At 40.3% G+C, this 21,878-nt stretch overlaps 2 protein-coding genes across 7 annotated transcripts in view; one reads left to right on the top strand and one right to left on the bottom strand.

Moving 5' to 3' along the window:
- Positions 1-2,894: 2,894 nt before the first annotated feature.
- LOC117257780 (transmembrane protease serine 11D) lies at positions 2,895-8,655 on the bottom strand. Its single transcript, XM_078170412.1, has 5 exons — positions 8,640-8,655; positions 5,549-5,732; positions 3,781-4,058; positions 3,218-3,360; positions 2,895-3,131 (listed from the first exon to the last, which is right to left on the bottom strand). The coding sequence occupies exons 1-5, from the start codon at positions 8,653-8,655 to the stop codon at positions 2,895-2,897; spliced, it is 858 nt and encodes a 285-aa protein (XP_078026538.1).
- A 108-nt stretch (positions 8,656-8,763) lies between these two features.
- The window catches only part of scn8aa (sodium channel, voltage gated, type VIII, alpha subunit a), a 58,988-nt gene continuing 45,873 nt past the window's right edge, over positions 8,764-21,878 (top strand). For 3 of the 6 annotated variants that reach the window (XM_033628736.2, XM_033628741.2, XM_033628738.2), the window contains exons 1-3: positions 8,765-8,909; positions 12,920-13,253; positions 18,973-19,091. In XM_033628736.2, coding sequence (XP_033484627.1) covers positions 12,975-13,253; positions 18,973-19,091 — 398 coding nt within the window. In that variant the 5' untranslated portion in view covers positions 8,765-8,909; positions 12,920-12,974. Of the gene's footprint in view, positions 9,372-12,919; positions 13,254-18,972; positions 19,092-21,878 lie in introns of all 6 variants that reach the window. The other 3 variants (XM_078170067.1, XM_033628737.2, XM_033628740.2) reach the window with 2 other exon arrangements.

Below are 21,878 nucleotides of genomic sequence, written 5' to 3'. Positions count from 1 at the left end.
CGTCATCACCCGATTTCATCGGCTCCGAGACCTGATGAAAACCTTCTAAACATGGACAATGCCAATTGACACATCCACCATTTCCATTTTAATATTTATTTCAGTTTTCCAGTTGTCGTGTTGTGAGGAATGGCGTGCATATCAAACCTCCAAAGTTATTCTAAGCACAAAATGTCAATGTACATGTGAGGTAATGAAATTAGGATCTTTCACACAAAAACAAAAACAAACTCAAGGGCCCACAATGTATACCTCAACGACTGTCTGTTCACTATGCATCGTCGAGCTGCAGCAAAGACATTCTGAACTAGTCAATGGTGCGATAACTTCTAACAACATGTCTTACTTGACAAAAAACACTGTCACACTGTCATTGGATGTGTTTCATGTCAAATAAAAAAAAATCCTTTGTCAGAATTTCTTGTGTGTATTTGTTTTCCTTATTTCCTCTTCCAGACATTTCTGGAAGCTTCAGGAAGCAGCTGCTGCATTAAAGTGAAATAGCCTCTTCCTACCACCAGGTGGCAGTCTGACTACTTCATCTGAAGGAATTTTGCTCCCTCTGTGGTGTCATCACAGCCCAGTTTTTTTTAACAACACCCACCTGATATTTATAAGTTTCTAGAAATAGCGACATCTTAAAACATAATTTTCCTCACTTAATATTTTAAGAAATAATGAAAAATGATCTTTAATAATAGTAAAAATTAGCTTATTAACTGGCTGACAGGTTCTTCACTAAGCATTTGTGGTTTTATTTATCATATTTACTACAAATAATTTTCACTTAACATCACAGCTGGCCTTTGTGCAAACCATGCTGCTGTGTTTGAGATGTTTTAATATTATTTTAAAGCATTAATTGTTAAATTAAGTTCTAATAGTTTCAAGAGTCTTCATACCAGTAAAAAGAACAAGTCTTGTGTTGCCAGGTTTTGAAATACATCAGTATTTTATCTGGTAATAAAGCAGTTATGATTGTTGCTGATCTATTTATAAATACTCGTGGGCTTCTCACTGTCTGATAAGCAGTCTGTTGTAAGGTCCAGATGCTCTGAAACCTTTACCAGAAAAGTGAGGGGTCTAACAGGCCACTGTATAAGACTTTATAATTAATTGAAAACTCAAAGCAAGTGTCCTGCTGAAGGAGGAGATCCTTGCAACCTAAAATTATTCTCATTAATGGGTTATACCTGCCTGCTGCTTAAAGCCTGCTTACGAAGGCCCAATATTAAGGTGACCATATTAGAAAGTGCATCTAATGGGGCAACCGCTAGCTCACCTGGTATACCAAGGCATCCCATGTACAAAGGCTATGTTCATGCTACAGCAGCTGCAGGCTCGATTCCAACCCACGACCCTTTGCTGTGTGTTATTCTCCCTTTCTCTGCTCTTTTCATGCTATAGTTGTCCTATCAAGTGAAGGAAAAAGCCCCCAAATATCTTTAAAAAACACAAAGTGTAACTAATAATACCAAACATGAGGCTTGGGCAGTGTCGATTTTTTCATATCTTCATACCTTCCTGAAATTTCACATAGGTATCGAGTATATGATGGTATTTGTATAATTTTTTTTTTTGAAAAGTAGACGCTGAGCTACTGTAGCATGTATGTCATTGTCTAGCCTACAATAATGTGTTTCTAATATGAAATCAGCCTACTTAGACAAGTCTTCCTGGGTATAAATACTTAAGGCCCACAGAATAATGAGAATGTGTTGAATAATATAATGTGGCTGATAAACTGCTTCTGTAATTGGAGGAAGTCATTTCAAGATAAAGTTGTATGTGGCAAAACTCCCAAACAGAGGCAGAGAAATTTTTCTTTATTACTACTCCTGCTATGTTATCCCCACCACTCGCCATCTTTCTCAGCTCAGCTGCCTGTTCCTTCAGTATAGACTGACCTCTGGTGGCGAGTGCTGTGCACTACAATACATCAATACAGCATCTCCGTATCAGTTTAATAGTAGGAGGAATGCTGTATTTTTGATGGTATTGAAAATCATACCTTCATGATTTCTAAATACCATGGTATACTGTAACACCTTGATAGTACCTAAGCCTACTTAAACATAAATAAATGTCAATTTTCATCTTTCTCCAAGTGAAATAATAACTTTTTTCTTCAGATTTGTATTTTGTCTTTCTCACACACACTGATGTTAATCACCACTTCAGTCTCAAACATACCATAAATGACCACAATATGAGCAACACATTTCTAAAACATTCATTTTCTTATTCTATTGAGAAAATTGATTATGTAAAATCTTTTTTTTGTTTCTAATATTTCCTCTACTGTTAATAGAGTTGAACTCACCTCTTAATTATCTCACTCTTACAAATAAAAACAAAAGCAATCAACTCTGAAAACATAATAGAAATATACTGATATTTGAAAAGCCTTTTTATGTTTTTTACTTACTTATTTACTTTTGATCATTTAATGTTTTTTCTCTATTATTATGTTCTTTCTTTAGAAATGCCTTGAAACTATACTGTCGACTGTCTTATCAGAACTCCTGCGTCTTCTGTTGTGTACCTATGAACCTGATGTAGTATGTACACTTGTTTAAAGATAAAACACAAAAACAGAAATCTCTCCTGAAATAACAAAAACTGTTGTAACTTTGGCAGAAAACACTGTTTTCATATTGGAGACAGTCACTCAGAGTAAGATGCTCATTGAGATACTTGGTTTTTGAGGCCATTAAAAACAAGCTCTCGTAGATCTAACAGGCCAATCACGCTCACTGGTAATGTTGTGAAAGCTAAAAGATTCACGATGATGTGAGTGGAATGTCTCAACACTAATCCAGGTGGCTAAAAATATCCAAACAGTCTGGTGTATGTAGCAGTGATATTTATTGCTGACAGACTGTGTGTGTGTTTCAGAGCAGCCTCAGAGCAACACCGAGCAGAGCTGAGATCAGTCTTGTGTTCAGTCTGAGTGCAGCTGAGGCTGATGATGTCTGACTCGTCTTGAGCCAACCTGCAAACCTGCTGGTTCTGGCATACACCCCTGGCCTGCGAGGAAGTCCGCACTCATCCCCGAAGCTTGTCACTCCGACCACATAAAACCTGTCCTCGTCCTCGCTGTAACACTGCAGGGGGCCCCCGCTGTCACCCTGAGGCACACACACACAAACAGCAGCCATGTCTTAATAAAGTAAAACCTGTGTCGAGTTCTGAAAATGTTTAAAAGAATCATTACCTGACAGGAATCAGCCGCCCCGCTCTCCAGTCCTGCACAGATCATGTTTTCATTGATGAGGCCGTTGTACCAGGTGATCAGGTTACATGTTCTCCTGTCAATGAGCTCCACCTCAGCTTCCTGCAGTCTGTTCATCTGCCTGCCTGCAGTACACACACCAACATGGTACTTCAGTTATAAAGAGCATATATAAGAATCATATATAAGAGCAACATTTAAAAATACAGCAGAAAAAGGCAATGCTTTAACTTTATCTCCCATTTAGCACTTATAAAAACTCTATAAAAATAATAAATGATTTATAACACTTTATTGTAATTATAAGCAGATATTAAGTTTATTAAGTATTTGTACACAATTATAACTCTTCCTGTGGGCACCTAGACATGGAGGCAGGTGTGCCAAAAAATAAAATCTCTTTTCAGATAATCCACAGACCTTTTTGTGAGCAGTTTTATGTAACTATTTTCTTTCTACCAAACCACACCTGCCAACCATACCACTGCGCAGAAGGACACATGCATCTACTCATGGACAGTGAATTTGTGACTTTTCAAACTAACCTCTGTAAGACGTGCTCCCCCATCCAGAGATGAAACAGTGGCTGAAGTTGAGGCTGAACTCATGAGTCACATTGTGAGGAGTGCAGACAGGCTGGACATGGTCAGTGAAGTTGAAGGGAGAGCTGAGGAGCATGAGGGTCACATCGTTGTCATGCGTGAAGTTATTGTAGTCCTTGTGCATTTTGATCTTACTAATGGAGCGGATCTGGGTTTGATCTCCTGGAGCGGATATCACATGAAGTCCTGCCACCACATGGAAATGTCTCCTGCTGATCCATCTGGACACAGGACAGAATAAATATGACTGTTTATGACTCTGACTACCTTTTCCTTTACAGACGAACACAAATTAGGGCTCCGCAATTTGTCAATATTAAACTGATATTGTGATGAGAGAATAAATATCAGATAAACATGAATACACACTCACACACTCTCTTACACACACATTGCAAGAGGGAGAAAATGTCAGGCATGAACACTTCTGGAAAAAGAAAAGTAAAATGAATCACCACAGCTCAGAGGTGGAAATCACACTGCTACAATGCTGGGTCAAACTAGGCTGAATCACAGCAGTATTTCTCAGTCTGAGCTCATGGCTGAATTTATGGACCACTGGGTGTTTCATCTCCGAGGGCCCTAAAACTGTTACTGCACAGTTTGTTACAGGTAATATGTGTTTTCCAACCCAACTACTACCTTTCTATCATCACTTTTTAGGCCATTTTTTTTCTTCTTCACAGCCTACAAAACCTTCACTGGTGAAACTCTAAGACAGGGAGCAAAATACTGACCCTCAATCTGTGTAAAATTACTATGACGTCTGGTCACATCCAGGACACGCTAATGGTAAATCCAGATGTATTTCTGTGACACCCCTGTTACTTTAGTTTTAATTTGTGACCATTCTTCTAAATTTATTTGTTTTTAGCATTAAGCTTCAGGCCTTCATCTTTTCACATATTCAACATATGCACATGCACTTCGTTCACAGATAATTGTGCCTCTTTGGAGCTTATCAGTTGTTTCATGTTGTTTGCTTTAAGGTTCAGTTTGCACGCTGGAAAAAGATACTTGATTGTTGAGTCTCATTCCCAAGTTGTGAGAAAGTTTGCGACCCAGCTGACAGTAGACTAAAAATGAAGCACTGCCCACTGGCTGTGGTAAACTTCTCATTTTACAGCTACACAGTGCACTAAAAATGTTTCTGAAAACATCAGGGGTGAGAAATAGGCAATGCAGTAACAGCATCTTGATTCATATTTGATCAGTGTTGCCTAGTTTGACATTTTGACTGCAGTTCACAAGCAGTGACTGACACGACTGAGAAATGCGTCAAAAAATCCCGATTCTGATCTGATTGGCTGTTTTTCCTCAGCCTCTGTGGATCATTGGAAATGCCATTAGAAAGACTACAAGGAGGAGGAGGCAGCAAAAGAACATTATTTTTTTTTATTATTTTATTATCTGTCTCATGCACTACTGTGTACATGTAGTGTAAGTTGTCACAAATATTACAAAAGGTTATGTTTATAAAAGTTACCGACTGTGGTTTTTACTCAAATAAAAAAGTGTTGGGTGTTGCACATCTTTATAGCTGGAAAATGCTTCCAACTGGCATTTAACCAAATATATCTCACTTCTTTTTTAATGTTGTGAGTTACCTTCAGAGGCAAAATTTTCCATGATGTGTTTAGATTGTGAATTCTAAACAAATGTGACCGAGTACAGGTCAGTCACATCAGTGAGGAGTGTAAGTTATACTCACTGGTATTTGTGGAAGCAGTGTGCAGCAGTGAGCACCCAGAGGCTGCTGATGATTGTCCCACCACAGTGGTGCCTGGACTGGATCTGGATACTGACCTGCCAGGGCCACGCCGCCTCAGGAGCCTCCCGGCCCCCCACTATACGAGAAGCACCAGGAGGCCCAACCAGGGGCCGTTGCCCACATCCTCACAAACACAATCAAATAAAGTTTACATGTCACTTTTGAAATGACATCCTGTTGTTTATGTTGTTGCAGGCAGAAAAGATCTATGGTTAACCTTTAAATGGTATCAAGTATAACATTTTACTTACTGACTTAAATCATTGGCAATACAAGCTATATGTATTTACGTGATAAATAAATATACATAAATGTATAGATCCCCCTCATGGGTGTGGATGAGGGGCCCACCCATGAAAATGTTGTCCCCCTGCCCATATTTACCAAGGGCTGGCCTGCATGTCACTGCTGATTGGGTACACCTGGTGGGCCACACCTGTGTGTCACACCTGTGTGTGTTAGAGGTATACCCAATCAGCAGGTATATAAACCAATATCTGGCAAACTTTACCTACTGTACATTAAATTTTTGCTTTTTTTTCACATTTGCTTTGGCAGTGTAAACATGTTTTCCATTCCAGTAAAACCCATTTTAATTTAACTGCACTAAACCCTGCCATAAAGGGATTGCGCCTGCTTAACACAGCTGGGTGTCCAACACACCACCATTTCTGTTTAAATAAACGTTTTGTTACGTTTTGTCGGCGCTGAACGCAGTCATGTAACGGAAAGAGAATGGTGCTAACAGTTTTCATATTTATGTGTCCCCGGACTCCGTGAACTGCAAGCCGGAAACAACAAACACGTCTCCTGACTAGGTACCATATGTTTAACTCTTGTTTTACTTTTGTGATAAAACCATTCAAATGTTTCTTGGATAAAGTTACATGCTAAAATGTAACATTAGCTAGTTAGCTAAATACTAGCGCTAACGTTACATTTTTTTAGCATGTAGCTAGTTAGCTTAATGCTAGTGCTAACGTTACAGTTTAGAATGTAGCTAGTTAGCGTAATGATAGTTCTAATGTTACATGCTAAAACGTAAGCACTAGCATCTTCCCAACTGCCAAAAAATTGGTAAACCGACACAACAGTTTGTTAGTGTATCTTTGATAGCATTGGCTATTATTAGCTACTGTTAAACTTAGCAAGAGTGTGTTTTGTTGCTAATGAATTCAATCTTTAATTTGCATGTGGATGTTATTTATTCTCTCTCCACAGTTACAGGTAGTGTCACTTTAGATATCACTGAGATAAAGAGAAGAGCAATCTTTTCAACTGTTCAAAAGGAAGTTTTAGAAAATAATATTTTAAATATCTCAAAGACACTAGCTCTTACTTTTATTTATACTTTTATGGTCAATGTGAACCATTTTGACTGACTTAACATCCATTTGCCTAACAACCAAGCTCGATCACCATGGCAACACGTTACGGCAAATACTGCAAGCTAGCTAGCTGTTGGCTACTCTCTGGAACAATCGGCCCTTAGCCGAATATGTCATTAAACAGTGCAAAGACAACTAATAATAATACATTAAAAAGGCTAACTGTTACAGGATGTTTTCCCTCCCACCCCTGGCCCCGGCTGTACTCACTGTCCTGTGGTGAAGTCAGAGCACTCAAACACAGAGCACTCAGAAACAGCACAAGTCCTTTAAACTCCATTTAGTTTAACGTTAGACTCCTTAAGACATCTTTTTAACCGCAAACAAAAACAAAGGCAGCTCTTTCCAGTCAATGACGTCACATGAAGGCAGTGGTAGATGAAGTACAGTACCTGAACGCCACATTTAAGGAAAAGTACAGATATCTGACCAGAAAGTGACTTTGGTAGAAGTTAGTCACTTATTAGAGTATTACTTGAGGAAAATTCTTAAAATATCTGACATTTACTGCACTTAAAAATCAAATGTTGTTCAGTTATATTAAATGTAAATATTGAAAGTAAAAGTACAAGTAAATGCTGGTAATAAAAAGAAAGGAATAACAATCTAAAGACTAACGAAGTTGATTTCTCCTATCATGGGCACCACCTTCAAATGGAGCCCATATTACACCTGAAGAAAAAAACAAGAACTTCAAGATGTAAAGAACAAAATCCAGTTTTTTATTCCCTCCCATTCCTTAATTTTGTCTGTACCTCCCTTCCTTGCTTCCTTCCACCCTTCCTTCCCTATAAAAGTATCAAGGATGCTCAGGGGAAATGTAAGTGTAGTAAAAGTGAAAGTTGACAGAAGTGTAAAAATTCAAGTAAATTATACACACTCCCAATAATACTTGAGTATTGTAACTAAGTAGAATTACTTGACACCACTGGATGTAAGTGCATCAAATGTGAAAAAACGCTGAAATGAGATCATGACAAAATACAGCATTTAAAATGCAGCAGCAACAACAACTACTACTTCTACTACTTATTGTAGCGAAGATAATGATCCACTTTTTAAAAGATTTTCAGTTAGTTTGAAGTGTATTCACTCACTCACTCACACACACACACACACACACACACACACACACACACACACACATTATGTGACAACAAAAGACAGGGGGGCAGGTTACCAGATTAAGAGCTGCCTATTTGCATATTAATTTGTGTAATTATAGAGCAGAGTGCTGAAGGAGGGCAGCAGCCTGATGCAGAGGCTATAAATGAGAATAGTTTGTAATTACTTCAAGATGTGAGGTGTGTGACGTGTGTGACATAAATTGGCAGGAATAAATCTTCTATTCCACTTATGGGTGACACATTATGTTTTAAAATGCACTTGACAAAGTAAAAGTTTATTATTATATGTAGTAAATGTAATATATAAATATGGTCTAGGCATGTTTGTATTTAAACAGTTGTGTCAGAGGTATCTCAGACATGCAGTGGCCTTGTGGAAGCTGTCCCTGACTGAGTGCCCACAGCCTGACAGCAAAATAAATTCCTGCACTGTGAACTCACCACAGTGAACACACACTGTGAGCCGATGCGTTTTGTCAGAAAAACCTTGTGCGCGTTTTCTGTGCACAGACTCACCCAGGCTCCTCTCCATGCCCGGGGAGCTGTGTTTTGTGAAACACACTGAGGTTTAGAGGCTGCAGGCCTAAATGACCTTTACGATTTTACGAAACGCACTTGCCGACACTCCCTTACATTCTGCTGAGAGTCATCAATTATGCAGGGAAACTGCTCGCGCTGAGGGGGAAGATAGCAGCAACAATATGGCGACAACCGCAGTTTCTCCCCAATCTTTTCCACATCTGCAGTCCTGCAACGGCTTCCCGGATTCATTGTAACGCTTGCAAAGTGAGTATGCTTCATTTTTTATCGTTTGAGAAAACGGCGCATATGTTGTTAGGTGACGGTAGATTTTCTCGCTGTCGGTATCCTTGCGCAAATGTCGCAGAGCTGCACACTGCCCCGCATCTTTTTTTTTGGAGCATGATGGAAGAGGGTGTCTGCGTTTGCTGAGCATCTCATGGCTGGACCAGAGCACGAAAAAAGAAATTTATCAATCAATTGATGTCGATCGCGAGGAATTTATCGGATTAACTATTTCGTCGAGCATCAGAGGGGTTGGTGAAATCTTTGTGGGGGGAAAATGTCTCGTAGGTTAGGCTTCAGGTAGGGCGCCGTCTGACTGTTCCAGCCCAAGAAAAGCCAAAAACCCCGAAGATTTATTTCACATTGGGGTCACTGATTTTGCTTTTTTATACCACCCGGACTACAGGATGATGCTGTTGAAACACCACAAGGCTTCGATGCTATGTGAGTAGCCTGATCCTGCTTCCATCATCAACAGCCAAGAAATTTACATTCCTCTAGGTGATATTGGTGTGGCAACATCATAACTGATCCCTAATCGTCTTATTTAATATGTCTAACCTCATATTTCAGACTGTGTGTGTGTTTTAATGCTGCTTTTAGCTTCATACTCAGGGCTATGTTGTGCACAGATAGAGCCCTTATTGATTTGGCAGTCGACATGGCTTCACGGGTGTGGTGCAGATCCTTCAAGGCAACGCGCAAAAAACGCACAGAAGATCCCCGAAAAAAATCAATCGTTTTTGGCTTTTGCTGAATATCAAAAGCGACATATTGCTGTGATTTATTATGATACATCGACATCACACTTGTGACTTTGACAAATGCAGGGTTGCGTTTACCACAGCGTGACATTTTCAACATACAAACCACCCACTGCAGCAATATTGCTTTGGCCAATTTGGTAGTAGCGGGCCACTTCTCTGCGCAATATAACCTCTTGCTTCTCTCTGTGGCCGAGCAGCACTTTTATATTCTGTGTAATATATTAGGGTAAAAAGTGAGACAATGGCGTCCACAGGCCCTCCTTCTTAATTAACAGATTTAGTAAACAAGTCTTCATTTCTCACTGCGTCTCTGAAAATGGCACTGTAAAGACGTGTGCCTGTGTTTTTTGGTGAAAATGACAGCACGGCCAAAACCTGGATGTGACTGAGACTGAGGCACACCAAGACGAGTGTTGTCATCATGACTTAGAGAATTGCAGGGTAATTGCAGGCCTATACAGGCGTCGATGGCTGAGCTCAGCTAGGAGGCCTAGTTTACAGCAAAACGGATTTTCCAGACAGATCGGTTGTGATTTTTTCTCTCTATCATCCCTGCATGTATGCATTCGTGCATATGCATGTGTGTGTATGTGTTTGTGTGAACGTGCGTGCGCGCTCGTGTGGTGCTGAAGCGGACAGCGCCAGCAGAGCAGCAGAAGGCTCAGGGACTGCGAGGTTCCGGGGTCCATTTTAAAACAGACGTCTTGGCTCTCAGGCTGCATGTTTTCATGTGTTTGTTTCAGATAGAGGGGAGTCTTTGGTGTGTGATATCTGCTTCACACTGCGAGCATGTTTGATTATATTGTGTTATGCAAGAGGAGAGCCAAGAAGTGGCAGGCCTTGTGATTCAGATATAGGTGATGTAGTGGTCTCCTTATTTAGGCTGCACCCCCTTTTACATCCACCACTTTAGGATGATAAACAAAGGTTTGCAAGGGATGCCAATGGGACGTAGGGTGAATTGTTGAAAATAGCTCCAGTCATTTTTTCAAATAGGTAATGTCTCACTTCAGGTGTGGCTGTGTTCCCACTAAACTCCTCTCAGCTTCCTCCTCTTTGCTCCATCACATTAGTATATTGACCCTGAAATGTCCTGCAGCTTGAACAGTTGTCATGTAACCGTCATACCCTTTTTACATCTAAGTGTGCTGAGAAATGGCTCTACTGAGTCATGCAGCCATTAAGTGTGCTGTGTGTTCTGTCGGTGTTTCCACAGCTGTTCAAAAAATCATAAGGAGCAGAGTCCTTTAAGGGGTCTTTGTTGACAGAGGTTTAATGGAGGACCCATTTGGGGGAAATGTTGGCTCATACTTAGTCACACCTTTATGCCATTGTTGCCTACACACCTGAAGACCTGACACAGCTGACAAAACTCAGATATGTAAAATACATTCATTTTGCTCTTTCAAGTCCCCGTAATACAGCTGCAGTGGTTAAAAGATTGTCAGCTGTTAAATTTTTTACCAACTAACCTGATAACCGATTAATCCGTTTGAGTGTTTTTGTAGGGTAAAAAAAAGTCAAAATTCTCTGAGTCCAGCTTCTAAGACGTGAATATTATCTGGTTTCTTTACTCCTCTTTGACAGTAAACTGATTATCTTTTAGCTGTGGATAAAACAAGACATTTGAGGACGTCATCTTGGGCTTTGGGAAACACTAATCTTTATTTTCCACCATTTTCTGACATTTTATCAACTAAACAACTAATGGATTATTCGAGAAAATAATCAACAGATTAATCGTCAGTGAAAATATTTGTTATATTCAGCCCTACTCTGTAATATCTTGAGATTCACAACAAAACAAATATCTTGAGATTCAAAACAACACAAAATAACTAATAAAGAGGAAAATATAGCATCAGGAGACCTGAAATAACCACATACTACATAGCTATCAAACATGATAGCTGAATAAGAGGCTTATTGTTTAGGCTCTGTGGCTTCTATAACTCATCAACCTCTGTAAATGACCAGCTGTTCTTTTTTTTATGTAGACAGCAAAGATACAATATTCATTATTCAGTATTAAATCATTTGGTGAGATTCGTGGTGGGAAATACAGAACCTGCTCACCGTAAGGTCCACTGGACATCATCTCAGTACAGTCTTAAACCTACCGGTAAGTAGTCTATTTAAACCAACAACTGACCATGTTGTAAGGTACCAGTTAGATATAATGTGATATATTAGATGTACCATTGTTCAGGTTTTTCCCCGGTGCCGTTAGAGGATCATCAAACAAAAGTCTCTTCATGTTTCTGTTCAGATTATCTCCTTAACTGAGATTAAGGCAAATGGAGAGAGATACCGTAGGATGAGGGAGCTTAATATCCTAATATCCTTAAAGGGATGTTTCACTTTACTGTAATTACTGTAACTTATAGCCTCTGGCAGCCATCTGCCTTTGTAAGTACACAAGCAATATAATTTATATTTTGGTTGTTCTTTAATTTATTACCTGTGTACACAAAATAAAAGGCGTTGCACAAGATAAACAGCATTGTTTTATATCTGTAGTTATTTAAAGAATGGGCAAGACTTTATAAATACTTGTCCATAGGTGGTGAGTGTTGGAGGCTGCTTTAAGTAAACATTCCTGCATCTCATTTGCTGCTTGACACGTCCTCTCCCTGAATGTGGGTTGACAAATGTACAAACATCGTGGGGAATACTATCATGATGTTTCCCCTCCCCAATACAATCAGGATGTCTACTTGTTGTAGTCGTCTGTTCTGGGGTTGTTATTTATTGAGTGTTTTTTCCTGTTTACATTATTTTTGATTGAGAAAAATCACGTGGCAAGGATGAAACATTCAGACAGCCATTTTTGTTGTACCTTATGTTATCTATAGCTACTTTTTTCCAGTCTCAGTGAGATCAGATATTTTGCATATGCAGTGTTTGTATTGCATTTTTTCAACTTTAAACAAATTATTCAATCATTACAACTTCATAGCAAAACCTGTAAATATGTGTGTGTTTGCGTGAACATGCATGGTTCTGGGTGTGTGTGACCTTCCCTCACACATTTTGTCACTTGTTCTAAACCTATTTCTCTTCCCAAAGAAAGACTTTAAGATTAATACTGAAAAGGAACATGTTATAGCTAAATTTAAAAAACAGATGGCGTTCACTTACTCAACTCACCAGATAAAAGGTCTTTAGAATGAAAGTACTGTGGAAGTTGGGTTGATCTGTCCTCTCTGTCTGCACCTCCTGCAGAGCTGCTACTGTGGATGGTACAAACCTAAAGACCAAGTAGCTGCAGGATGAAAACATGGCTGCACCCCTTATCGCACCGCCAGGACCTGATAGCTTCAAGAAGTTTACTTTGGAATCTTTGGCGACTCTTGAGCTGCGAATCTCGGAGGAGAAGAACAAGAAGCCACCCAAGCAGGACAGCAGCTACCGCGATGACGATGACGAGAACAAGCCCAAGCCCAACAGCGACCTGGAGGCTGGGAAGAGCCTGCCCTACATCTACGGGGACATCCCTGCCGGAATGGTGGCGGTACCACTGGAGGACCTGGACCCATACTACCTGAATTCTCAGAAAGTGAGTTTGCAAACACCCACACACACACACACACACACACACACACACACACACACACACTAATAATGACGTTATCAATTCAGCTTTACGACAGTTGTTTAAAGGTCCAGTGTATAGGATTTAGTAGCATCTAGCAGTGAGGTTGCAGATTACAACCAACTGAAGCTTCTCACATGTGCCAAGTGTGTAGGAGAAGTACAATGGTTGATGCAAAAATCCAAAGGGCCCTATCTAGAGTCAGTGTTTGGTTTGTCTGTTCTGGATTACTGAAGAACAACATGGTCGACTCCTTGGAAGAGGACCTGCTCCATAATGTAGATATTAAGGCTCATTCTAAGGCATCAAAAAATACAATTCTTATTTTCAGGTGGTTATAATAAAATGAAAACAGTCTTGAGTCTTATATATCATTTCTGCTGATAGATGCCCCTAAATCCTACACACTGGCCTTCTAAAGCAAAGGATGTTTCTGACTTGGGCTGGGTGTTGAACCGGAATACATATTGTTGCCATTTAAAATGTGTCCATAGCAGAGTCAGATTCAAAGTCTTTTTTACTCATTCATTAGGTAGTACCTGCTTTAAATTACTTGTTGTTTTTGTTTTTACCAATTCTTGTACGACAACTTATGTTTAGACAACATTTAACTATCCCGAAACACTAGTATCAGAAAATTTCAAATACCCAGCCCGACGTAGGAATGGTATTTGTCCCTCGACCTCAGGCGCCCGAAATCTGAAATTCTGACTGTATATGTGCTAAACAGCTTTAATATTGCCTCTTTGATTACATTGCATCACATTAATTCTCTGTTCCTGTCTTTAATTGTAATAGCAAAGCCAGTTGAGGTGTGAGTTTTGAGATTGGGACATTTCTGTAACATTATTAATAAGACTAATACTTATGTGCTTCAAACAAACAGATTTTGTGGCATCTTTCTGGGTAACAAACATATAATTTAGAACATTTTCAAGATGATTGTGATTTAAATTAGTGGTTCTCAACTAGGGATCCTTGAGGGTGTTCAGAGGATCCCCAGAAAAATAGGCAACAGTGTATTTTCATTGTTTAATTTACTATAGAGGTGATCCTAATGTGAGTTAGGGTTAGTCAGAGGAGTGACTCTTCTGATCATAGGTTTCATTTCTTCCACTTCCTCCTCAACTGTAGTTGACAGTGTTAGAATTCTGGTCTCACTCGTATCTAACAACCAAAGTCTTTTCAGATGGAGATTGATGCTTACGCAAATAAACGGGTGTTCTCATATGTCAGTCGAGTCTAACCATACATATTGATATCTGACGCAATGGCCAGGAGATGAGTGGCCTCATGACGTCGCGCTGAGTCATACACTATGGCTATGGAATTTACTCAGACAAAGGAGAGAGATCACATGGTCTGTGACGTTTGGCTTCCAGGTGTGCTGTGTTTACGGTTATTTTAATTTCATGATTAGGTTGCAGAATGTAATTATGTTTTCCTCCTTGAGGACCTTGGGGGAGTGTGAGAGTGGAGCTCTTGAGCTGTTGAGTGGGCCGTATCTCCGATGTGCTCGCAGGGCTTTGGGGAAAAGGTCAGAAGCAGTAACAGTTGAAAGACTGTTGTTCCACATGACAGACTTTCCTAATTGTTCAAAAATGAATCTGTGGAAGGAGAGAAAAGCAGCAGCAGTGGCAGGCTGAGAGGACTCTGGTTGTCTTAGAGGAGACATGTCTCTCCTGGGTTTCTGTCAACTCTGACGGTCAGTGTGAGAACAGCCGGGTGACCTTGAGAGTCCCTGAATGTCCCCATTATGTGTACCTGTCAGCCAAAACTGTTAAGGGACACTATATTTATGTCAGATGACTGTGTCTTGCTCTTGTTGGAACAGTCAGCCTCTGAATATAAACAACAAAAGACATAAAAGCCAATAATACTCCCAGATATTCACAGAGGGTGAAAAAGAAGGTTCAAGAAAGTTCAGAACTTCCTTGAAATTTGCAGCCATTTTGCAAAATCTGAGCCATCTGTGCACTCTGGTGCTCCTGTACTCTGTGTTTCAAAGTGTGAAGTTTGTTACTTTAAAAAGAGGCAAGAATAGTTTATCATAAAATGGCTGTCTAAACGTCAGCATTAATCGAGATGCAAAATGCGCTGAGGTCAGTTTGATGCTGTTGTGTTTATAAACAGGACTGAGGCCAAAATATTCTACCATGGCAACGCTGTTTGTTGTCTATTTTTAACAAAGAATTACGTAACAAAATTGGCATTTTTATTCAGAATGCTCTCCTCCAATCACAGATTCTTTTAAATAATGCTGCACTTTTGTGGTGTTGTGTAACTCAGTGCCTGTCCACACAGTGTACCTTAAAACATAGCAAGTCTTACCTGACAAAACACGCTTGTGATAATCTGTTTAGTCATCATCATTAGCTGATAGATATTGTGTGTGTGCTTTCAGGTGCACAGTATCTGTCCCTCCTTCTGTCTCATACCTCACTGTCTTTACATCGTGCACGCTGACTGTTATGTAACGCACCAGTCCAGTGCACAAGGAGGAGACACGATTCAGATGACACGTGGCAAACATGTCCATCGATACGTGGGACTGTTGATAAATTCACTGACTAACACACAACTGACTCGTCTCTTGTCTCCACACACAGCCTTGCATTGCCGTCGCTGATGCATGTGAGTCGTGCAAGCTTCTTTGTGCTGTTTTGCTTCTCGTCTCTTCTCTTTCCTCCACCAGCAGTCCTGTCAGCTCTCAGCTTCAGGCAAATCTAATTATGGCCCTCGATCTAGTCTCGTTCTGATGCCAAAGGGAGCCGACGTGCTTTCGTTCTGGCAGCTCGAGCAGCTGTGACGTCAGATCAGGTGGTGACCTTGAAGGAAGAACGTTGCTCTGTGTGTCTTTGTCACTGAGAGGCGGCGGGCCGGTTCTGGATACATTCCTCGCAGGGGAGGGGGAATAACTGTCAAGGAAAGCAGTTCATCTTCTTCATCGCAAATTTTCAGTTGCATCTCCTTTAGATTGTGTCATAGCTGGGGCGGAGGGCTGGCAGGCTAGTTGGGTGATGACACAGCAACCAGCCCTCCCCACTTAGCTTGCGGCCCGAGCAGGTCTGTGCCATGCTGAGCATAGTCCTGGTGTCAGCGTCGGCCGGTGAAACAGATCATTTTCAAGGAGAAGGGAACGATAGAGGGAGGGAGGGAGAGATGAAGTGAGGACAGGGATGAAATGGACAACATGTGCAGGGATGCATGAGCACACTTGTTCTCCTTCTTGCTGCAGCCAGGCTCACTGAAATGTGTTTTTGCTGGGGGAAGACCTGAAGGTGCGAAACCTGAGCACTTCTCACAGAAACACTACTAAGCTTCCCCAGAACGACAGCGTGACATGAGACTAGATATTGGCTCAGATTTTGGATATTGTATTAAAAGTGTTGTCTTTTCCTGGTTTTGAAGGCTGCATTAAAGTACAGTGACGTTTGATACTTCTGTGTGCTGATACAAAATTGCCACCAAATTTTGTGAAACTATGTTGCATCTTTTTTTTCTGCAACACCTAACATTAACTTAGCAATATCGATATTGAGGTATTTGTAAAAAAACAACAACAATTATTTGACGTCAAATCGGGAAATAAATGCTCTTTCCTACCACACAAGATTAGCAACATCTGTGCATCTGTCCACCTTTGTGTGGATTAAAGATGTAGCCTATATATACAATGATAAAATCTTGGCTTATGTAGGTCCACCATGTAATGTATATTTAGTCTGTAAGAACACTTTATGTATTGTAGATGACAGTGTAAGGCATGCCAGCATGTCTGCAGAGCATTTGCACATTCATAGGAACTCATATTTTAGTATCATATAGGTAACAGGTTTTCCTTTTGGAACGCAAACATATATTTTTTTTTGAAAGCAAAATGGCAGTGACAGGAAAAGGCATGACAAGGAATTCATGAGCAGGTTAGCACCTAGCATGGCAGCTGAGCCCCACGTCATGGCTGTATTAATGTGTTTTTGTGTGTGTGTGTGTGTGTGTGTGTGTGTGTGTGTGAGGCTCTCGGGCTAAAGGAGCCATAAAATGCAGTCCATTTACCATTTACCACAAGGGTTGAAAGAAGGGGGCTCTTTAAGTGGCTGCTGTGGCCCTCACGGATGCTGCAGCCCTGCCTGATGGCTGGAGCTTCTGTGATGAAGCCGCTCTGTCTCTGTCTCTGTCTCTGTCTCTCTCTCTCTCTCTCTCTCTCTCTCTCTCTCTCTCTCTCTCTGTCTCCCGCCCATCCCCCCTCCCACCCTCTTCTCCGTCTTCTGCCCAGCTCCCTCGCTCTGGCTCCCTCCGCCCTGCTTCTCCTCAGCCTGCTGCTGCCACAGTTGCTGCCTGCCTGCCTGCTTCACTTGCTCTCCATCTCCCCTGTTTTCTGCCTTTCCTCTCCTCTGCTCTCCTCTTTGCTCAGCTCTGGATTATGAAATTTTCAGTAGCTTTGCAGCAGTTTAGTCATGCGTTACAAAAAAAGACTCCCTCCATATATTGCAGTCATGTGTGAGTGTGGATGTCAACCCCGGTTGTTCATTTTTTAGCTTTGTGCATGCTGGTTCGTGTGCACGTGACAGTTCATGTGTGTGCTTGTGCATTAGTTTATGTGTATTTGTTATGCATATGCACACAACATATGTGTGTAGTGGTTGTGTTAAACAGAAATGTCATGCTACCAGCAACTGTTTCGTTTCCACTATGGCTGATCATAGTGCTGACTGGAAATGTTTACGGTATAGACGAGCTTATCAACGCTCGGGAGAGGCTGCAGCTCTGACCTATAATAGTAACTAGAGAGTAAGATTATCTAATCGTGTTTAACTGTGCTGGCTTGTTCTGAGTTGTCTGGAGATCTTAATCAAATTAATATCAGGGAGGTCATGTGACAGATCTGTGTCTCGCCCTCAAGGTCAGGAGGATCTTCGTTTTGGTTCCACGTTCCTCTCCAAGATGTTTACCTTTCTTGTTAACATTTTAAACATGCATCTCATTTCTGTTGGAAGTGTGCAAATTACATGCAGTCATGTGACACCACTATGAGGCCTCTTACTGTACGTCTCCCTTCTCATCCTTCCTCCTCCTCCTCCTCTCCCTTCTGACTCCACTGTCTCCAGCCTTCAGCCCTGAGCTGGCAGCTCTGCAGGGCTTAATGTAGTGAGGGTTGCCTTGTTAAAAGCACAAGGGCCCATATCACTTCTGCAAATGCACAGAGTCTCATTAAAGTTTCATGCAAAATGCCATGTTTTATTTAAACAATTATGAGGTTATCCACAGAAAGAGGCTTGCCTGCCCCTCTCGGTTCTGCTCGTTTCCTTCTCCTGAAACCACCAAAACCGTGATGTGCAGGACTGAGTGACTGGGACAACATACCAATGTTAGAAACATCCTGGCAGCCATTTTCACTCTGTTCAAATAAGTTTCAGATTATTTTATGTAACAGAAGATGCACACCTGTCTACTTAACAAAAGCACATATCATGTTTTACATATTATCTACATATGAGTTATGTATAGATATATCTATGCAGAGACGATGCACACAGCACATGAAAAAGACTGGCCTATTTGTTTTTGTATCAGTTGCTTTTGGTAAATGTTTGTAATGATACTGAAATGTTATTTTTTATCTGATTGTTAAGGGATTAATACTCTCCCTCTCTCTTTCTGTCTCCTATTCTTCTCTCCACAGACATTTATAGTGCTAAATAGGGGGAAGACAATCTTCCGTTTTAGTGCCACACCTGCCTTGTACTTCATAAGTCCTTTCAATCCGGTTAGGAGAGTAGCTATTAAAATTTTGATACATTCATATCCTTTCAAATTGTGTCTTAACAGCAGAGACAAACGGGTTTCCTGTTCATGTGTATTATTCATGATGATATGTTCTGTCTTTCTGCTCGTACTGCTATTGATGTGCCCTGTCACTGTAACTACAAGAGAGGATACAGAGAGGTGGTATGAGGATGGAAACTAATCACATCTCAGATTACAGAAAATGATAATTTCTTTAAGAGCATACAGGAAGCCATGCGGTAGCCATTTTATCTTTGTAAGGGAAGGCTAGCACAAATGATGAGTCATCCTTATCAGTAAAACAGGCTGGATCTCTTCAATAAGCCTATTATGGTTGAGCACTGTGCCGTCCATCTCAGCAGCCAGATTGAAGATTTGACGGTTGTACCTTTCTTCATATAGAGAGCTGTCAAAAACAGACTCAACAGGTAGAAGGAGGACGTCGGTTTTAGACAACAGATCGAAGCAGCATTTCCATAAAGTAGGCCAAATCTGACTATTGATTTACTACATACCAAAATGACACTGGAACTGGAACCTATCCAGCAACCGTCCGCTTTTTGACAATTATATTTGATCAACAGCCATTAGTTACAAGGTTACAATACATAGACAAAAGTCTAAAATAGCATTGCACCACTATGAGTATAATTATATGGACATGAATAACATGTTTATAAGGTTTATCCTGGTTGTGATCACATTCGGGATCTGGTGTTTACATAACGTAATAAAGCTTCTTGAGATACTAGCCTCAAGCTGAGATAGGGAGTGGACTACTACTACTACTACTACTTTATCCTAACACCACAAACGTGTAGTCTTCATCTCCAACCAACGCTGTCAGAGGGCATTATACAACTTTTTTCATATATGCTTCCAAAGACAAGTAAACATAGACTATAAAATAATGGACATAGCTATGGGGACGTCACCCATTGGTTTGTGGACCCGTTTAAAGCCTCGAGTTTAGCAATTTGGCCGCGCCATCTTGTTTTTTTAAGCCAAAAGCGATAAAAAGTGACCTTACTTGGATAGGAGGGTGGGGCTAATGCTAATGCTAGCTGCTAGCTTGGTTAACACATACATGTAGGTGTGGGAATCACCACAGGCTCTATGATATGATGTTATCATAGGGATGTAATGGTACACAAAAATCACGGTTCGGTACGTACCTCGGTACACAAGTCACGGTTCGGTTTTTTTCGGTACAGTAATGAAAAAAATAGACAACTGTTAAATATCTTTTACTTATTGGTAACCTTATTAAAACATACCACCCCAGCAGTTAACTCTTCTTACACATTTTTTTGAATGAAACAAATATATATAAAATCCTGCTTTTTCACATTGTTTGAATGAAAATAGAAATATAAAAGTGAAAAATAAAATCCTGCTGTTTTTTTTAACACATTGTTTGAATGAAAAATATAAATATAAATTTCTGCTTAAACAATTTTACTCAAATAAAATAAAAAAGTATAGTGCAGCTGGTCAGCTTTAAAGCCTGCTCAGATTCAGTTTTACTAGGAACTTACTTAGCTTTCCCACTTTGTTAAAGTGCAGTAAACAAAACATACTTATATCTAAAGTGCAGCTTAAACAATTTTACTCAGCTCCGATGGCGTTGGTTATTTCTTTAGCGCAATGGTCAGGGAAACGCTCTTTCTTTTTAAATGACGACGATATCGTAGTTTGCACCAGATTGCTTTTTCTAGTCGTGCTGGTTAACGTTCAGACTCGGGTGGTGTCACTTTAGATGCGTTAGCATGTTAGACGTGTTTCCAAGTACATACCCGACCACTGTTCTGCAGTGTCGGCACACTGCTTTTGTCTTGTCAACTTGTTTATTTCCATCTTCGTATTTTACCCTGAAACCAAAGTGTTCCCAAACGGAGGACTTAAGGTTTGCGGGTGGGTCTTCAGGTTCGTCAGGCTCACTTGCCATGTTGTCAAAATGCGAGAATGCGCTGCACAAAGTGAAAGCGGAGATTTACGGTCAGACTCGGTCCGTCACTCAATTATGTCCGTCGGAGAACTAGGTATTTTAAATGGTTCGGCTCGCAAAAACAGAATTAAAATAAAATAAAATAATATCCTGCGCCCAATAATTTGGTACAGGGTCGTGCCGAACCGAAAGTCGCGTACCGAACAGTTCGACACAAATACATGTACCATTACGGCCCTATATTATCAGGATAGTTAAGTCACGATACGATGTTGTTCCGATTTTGAATGTCTTGTGGTATGCTGAGTATTATCATGAAATATATTATGATATATTGCAAATTATTACCTTTTTTCAACTGCAAATTATGTCCCCAAACGAAAACAGCTACAGTTACACTTATATGCCCACACTGTAACTCTGGTGTTATACCATGACTATGTTATCTAACCAGTGTTGTCACCATTGTAGCAACTTGACAACAGATGGCACCCATCTTTCACTCTAAGCACCCACAGCCTAAATTATGCGCAGGTCTAAGCCTTAATAACATTAAAACAGCCAGGTGACTTATCTAAAAATCTTCCGTACAGTTGTCATTAATTTATTGTGTAGGCTGAAAATATGTTTATTTGTTTATGTTGTGAAGCTGAGCATTTTAACAAGGGTATCAATGAGGATTGATTTGCTCTTGGAGCCAGCTTGCCTGTAAACAGAATTTTATGTTCCCCTCAGTGTCAGTGAAGTTTTAATAGGTTTTACAGTTCCTATGAATGTTTAAATCTACTTTTACAACAAACCATCACAGTGAAGCAGCAGTTAGTGTCTGTTATGTGACATATTTCTTATTGGAA

This window comes from Epinephelus lanceolatus, chromosome 8, assembly GCF_041903045.1.
Source record: "Epinephelus lanceolatus isolate andai-2023 chromosome 8, ASM4190304v1, whole genome shotgun sequence".
NCBI classification, from domain to species: Eukaryota; Metazoa; Chordata; class Actinopteri; order Perciformes; family Serranidae; genus Epinephelus; species Epinephelus lanceolatus.
Note: the sequence above shows the minus strand (reverse complement) of the source record. Positions and strands in the feature narration are given on the sequence as shown.

Bases quoted from the DNA above. Each gene is read 5' to 3' on its own strand.
- LOC117257780 (XM_078170412.1), bottom strand. The intron at 4,059-5,548 runs GTGAGTATAACT...TCCTGTGTCCAG, and splicing joins CACTGCTTCCACAAATACCA to ATGGATCAGCAGGAGACATT. The intron at 3,132-3,217 runs GTAATGATTCTT...TGTGTGCCTCAG, and splicing joins GGGCGGCTGATTCCTGTCAG to GGTGACAGCGGGGGCCCCCT.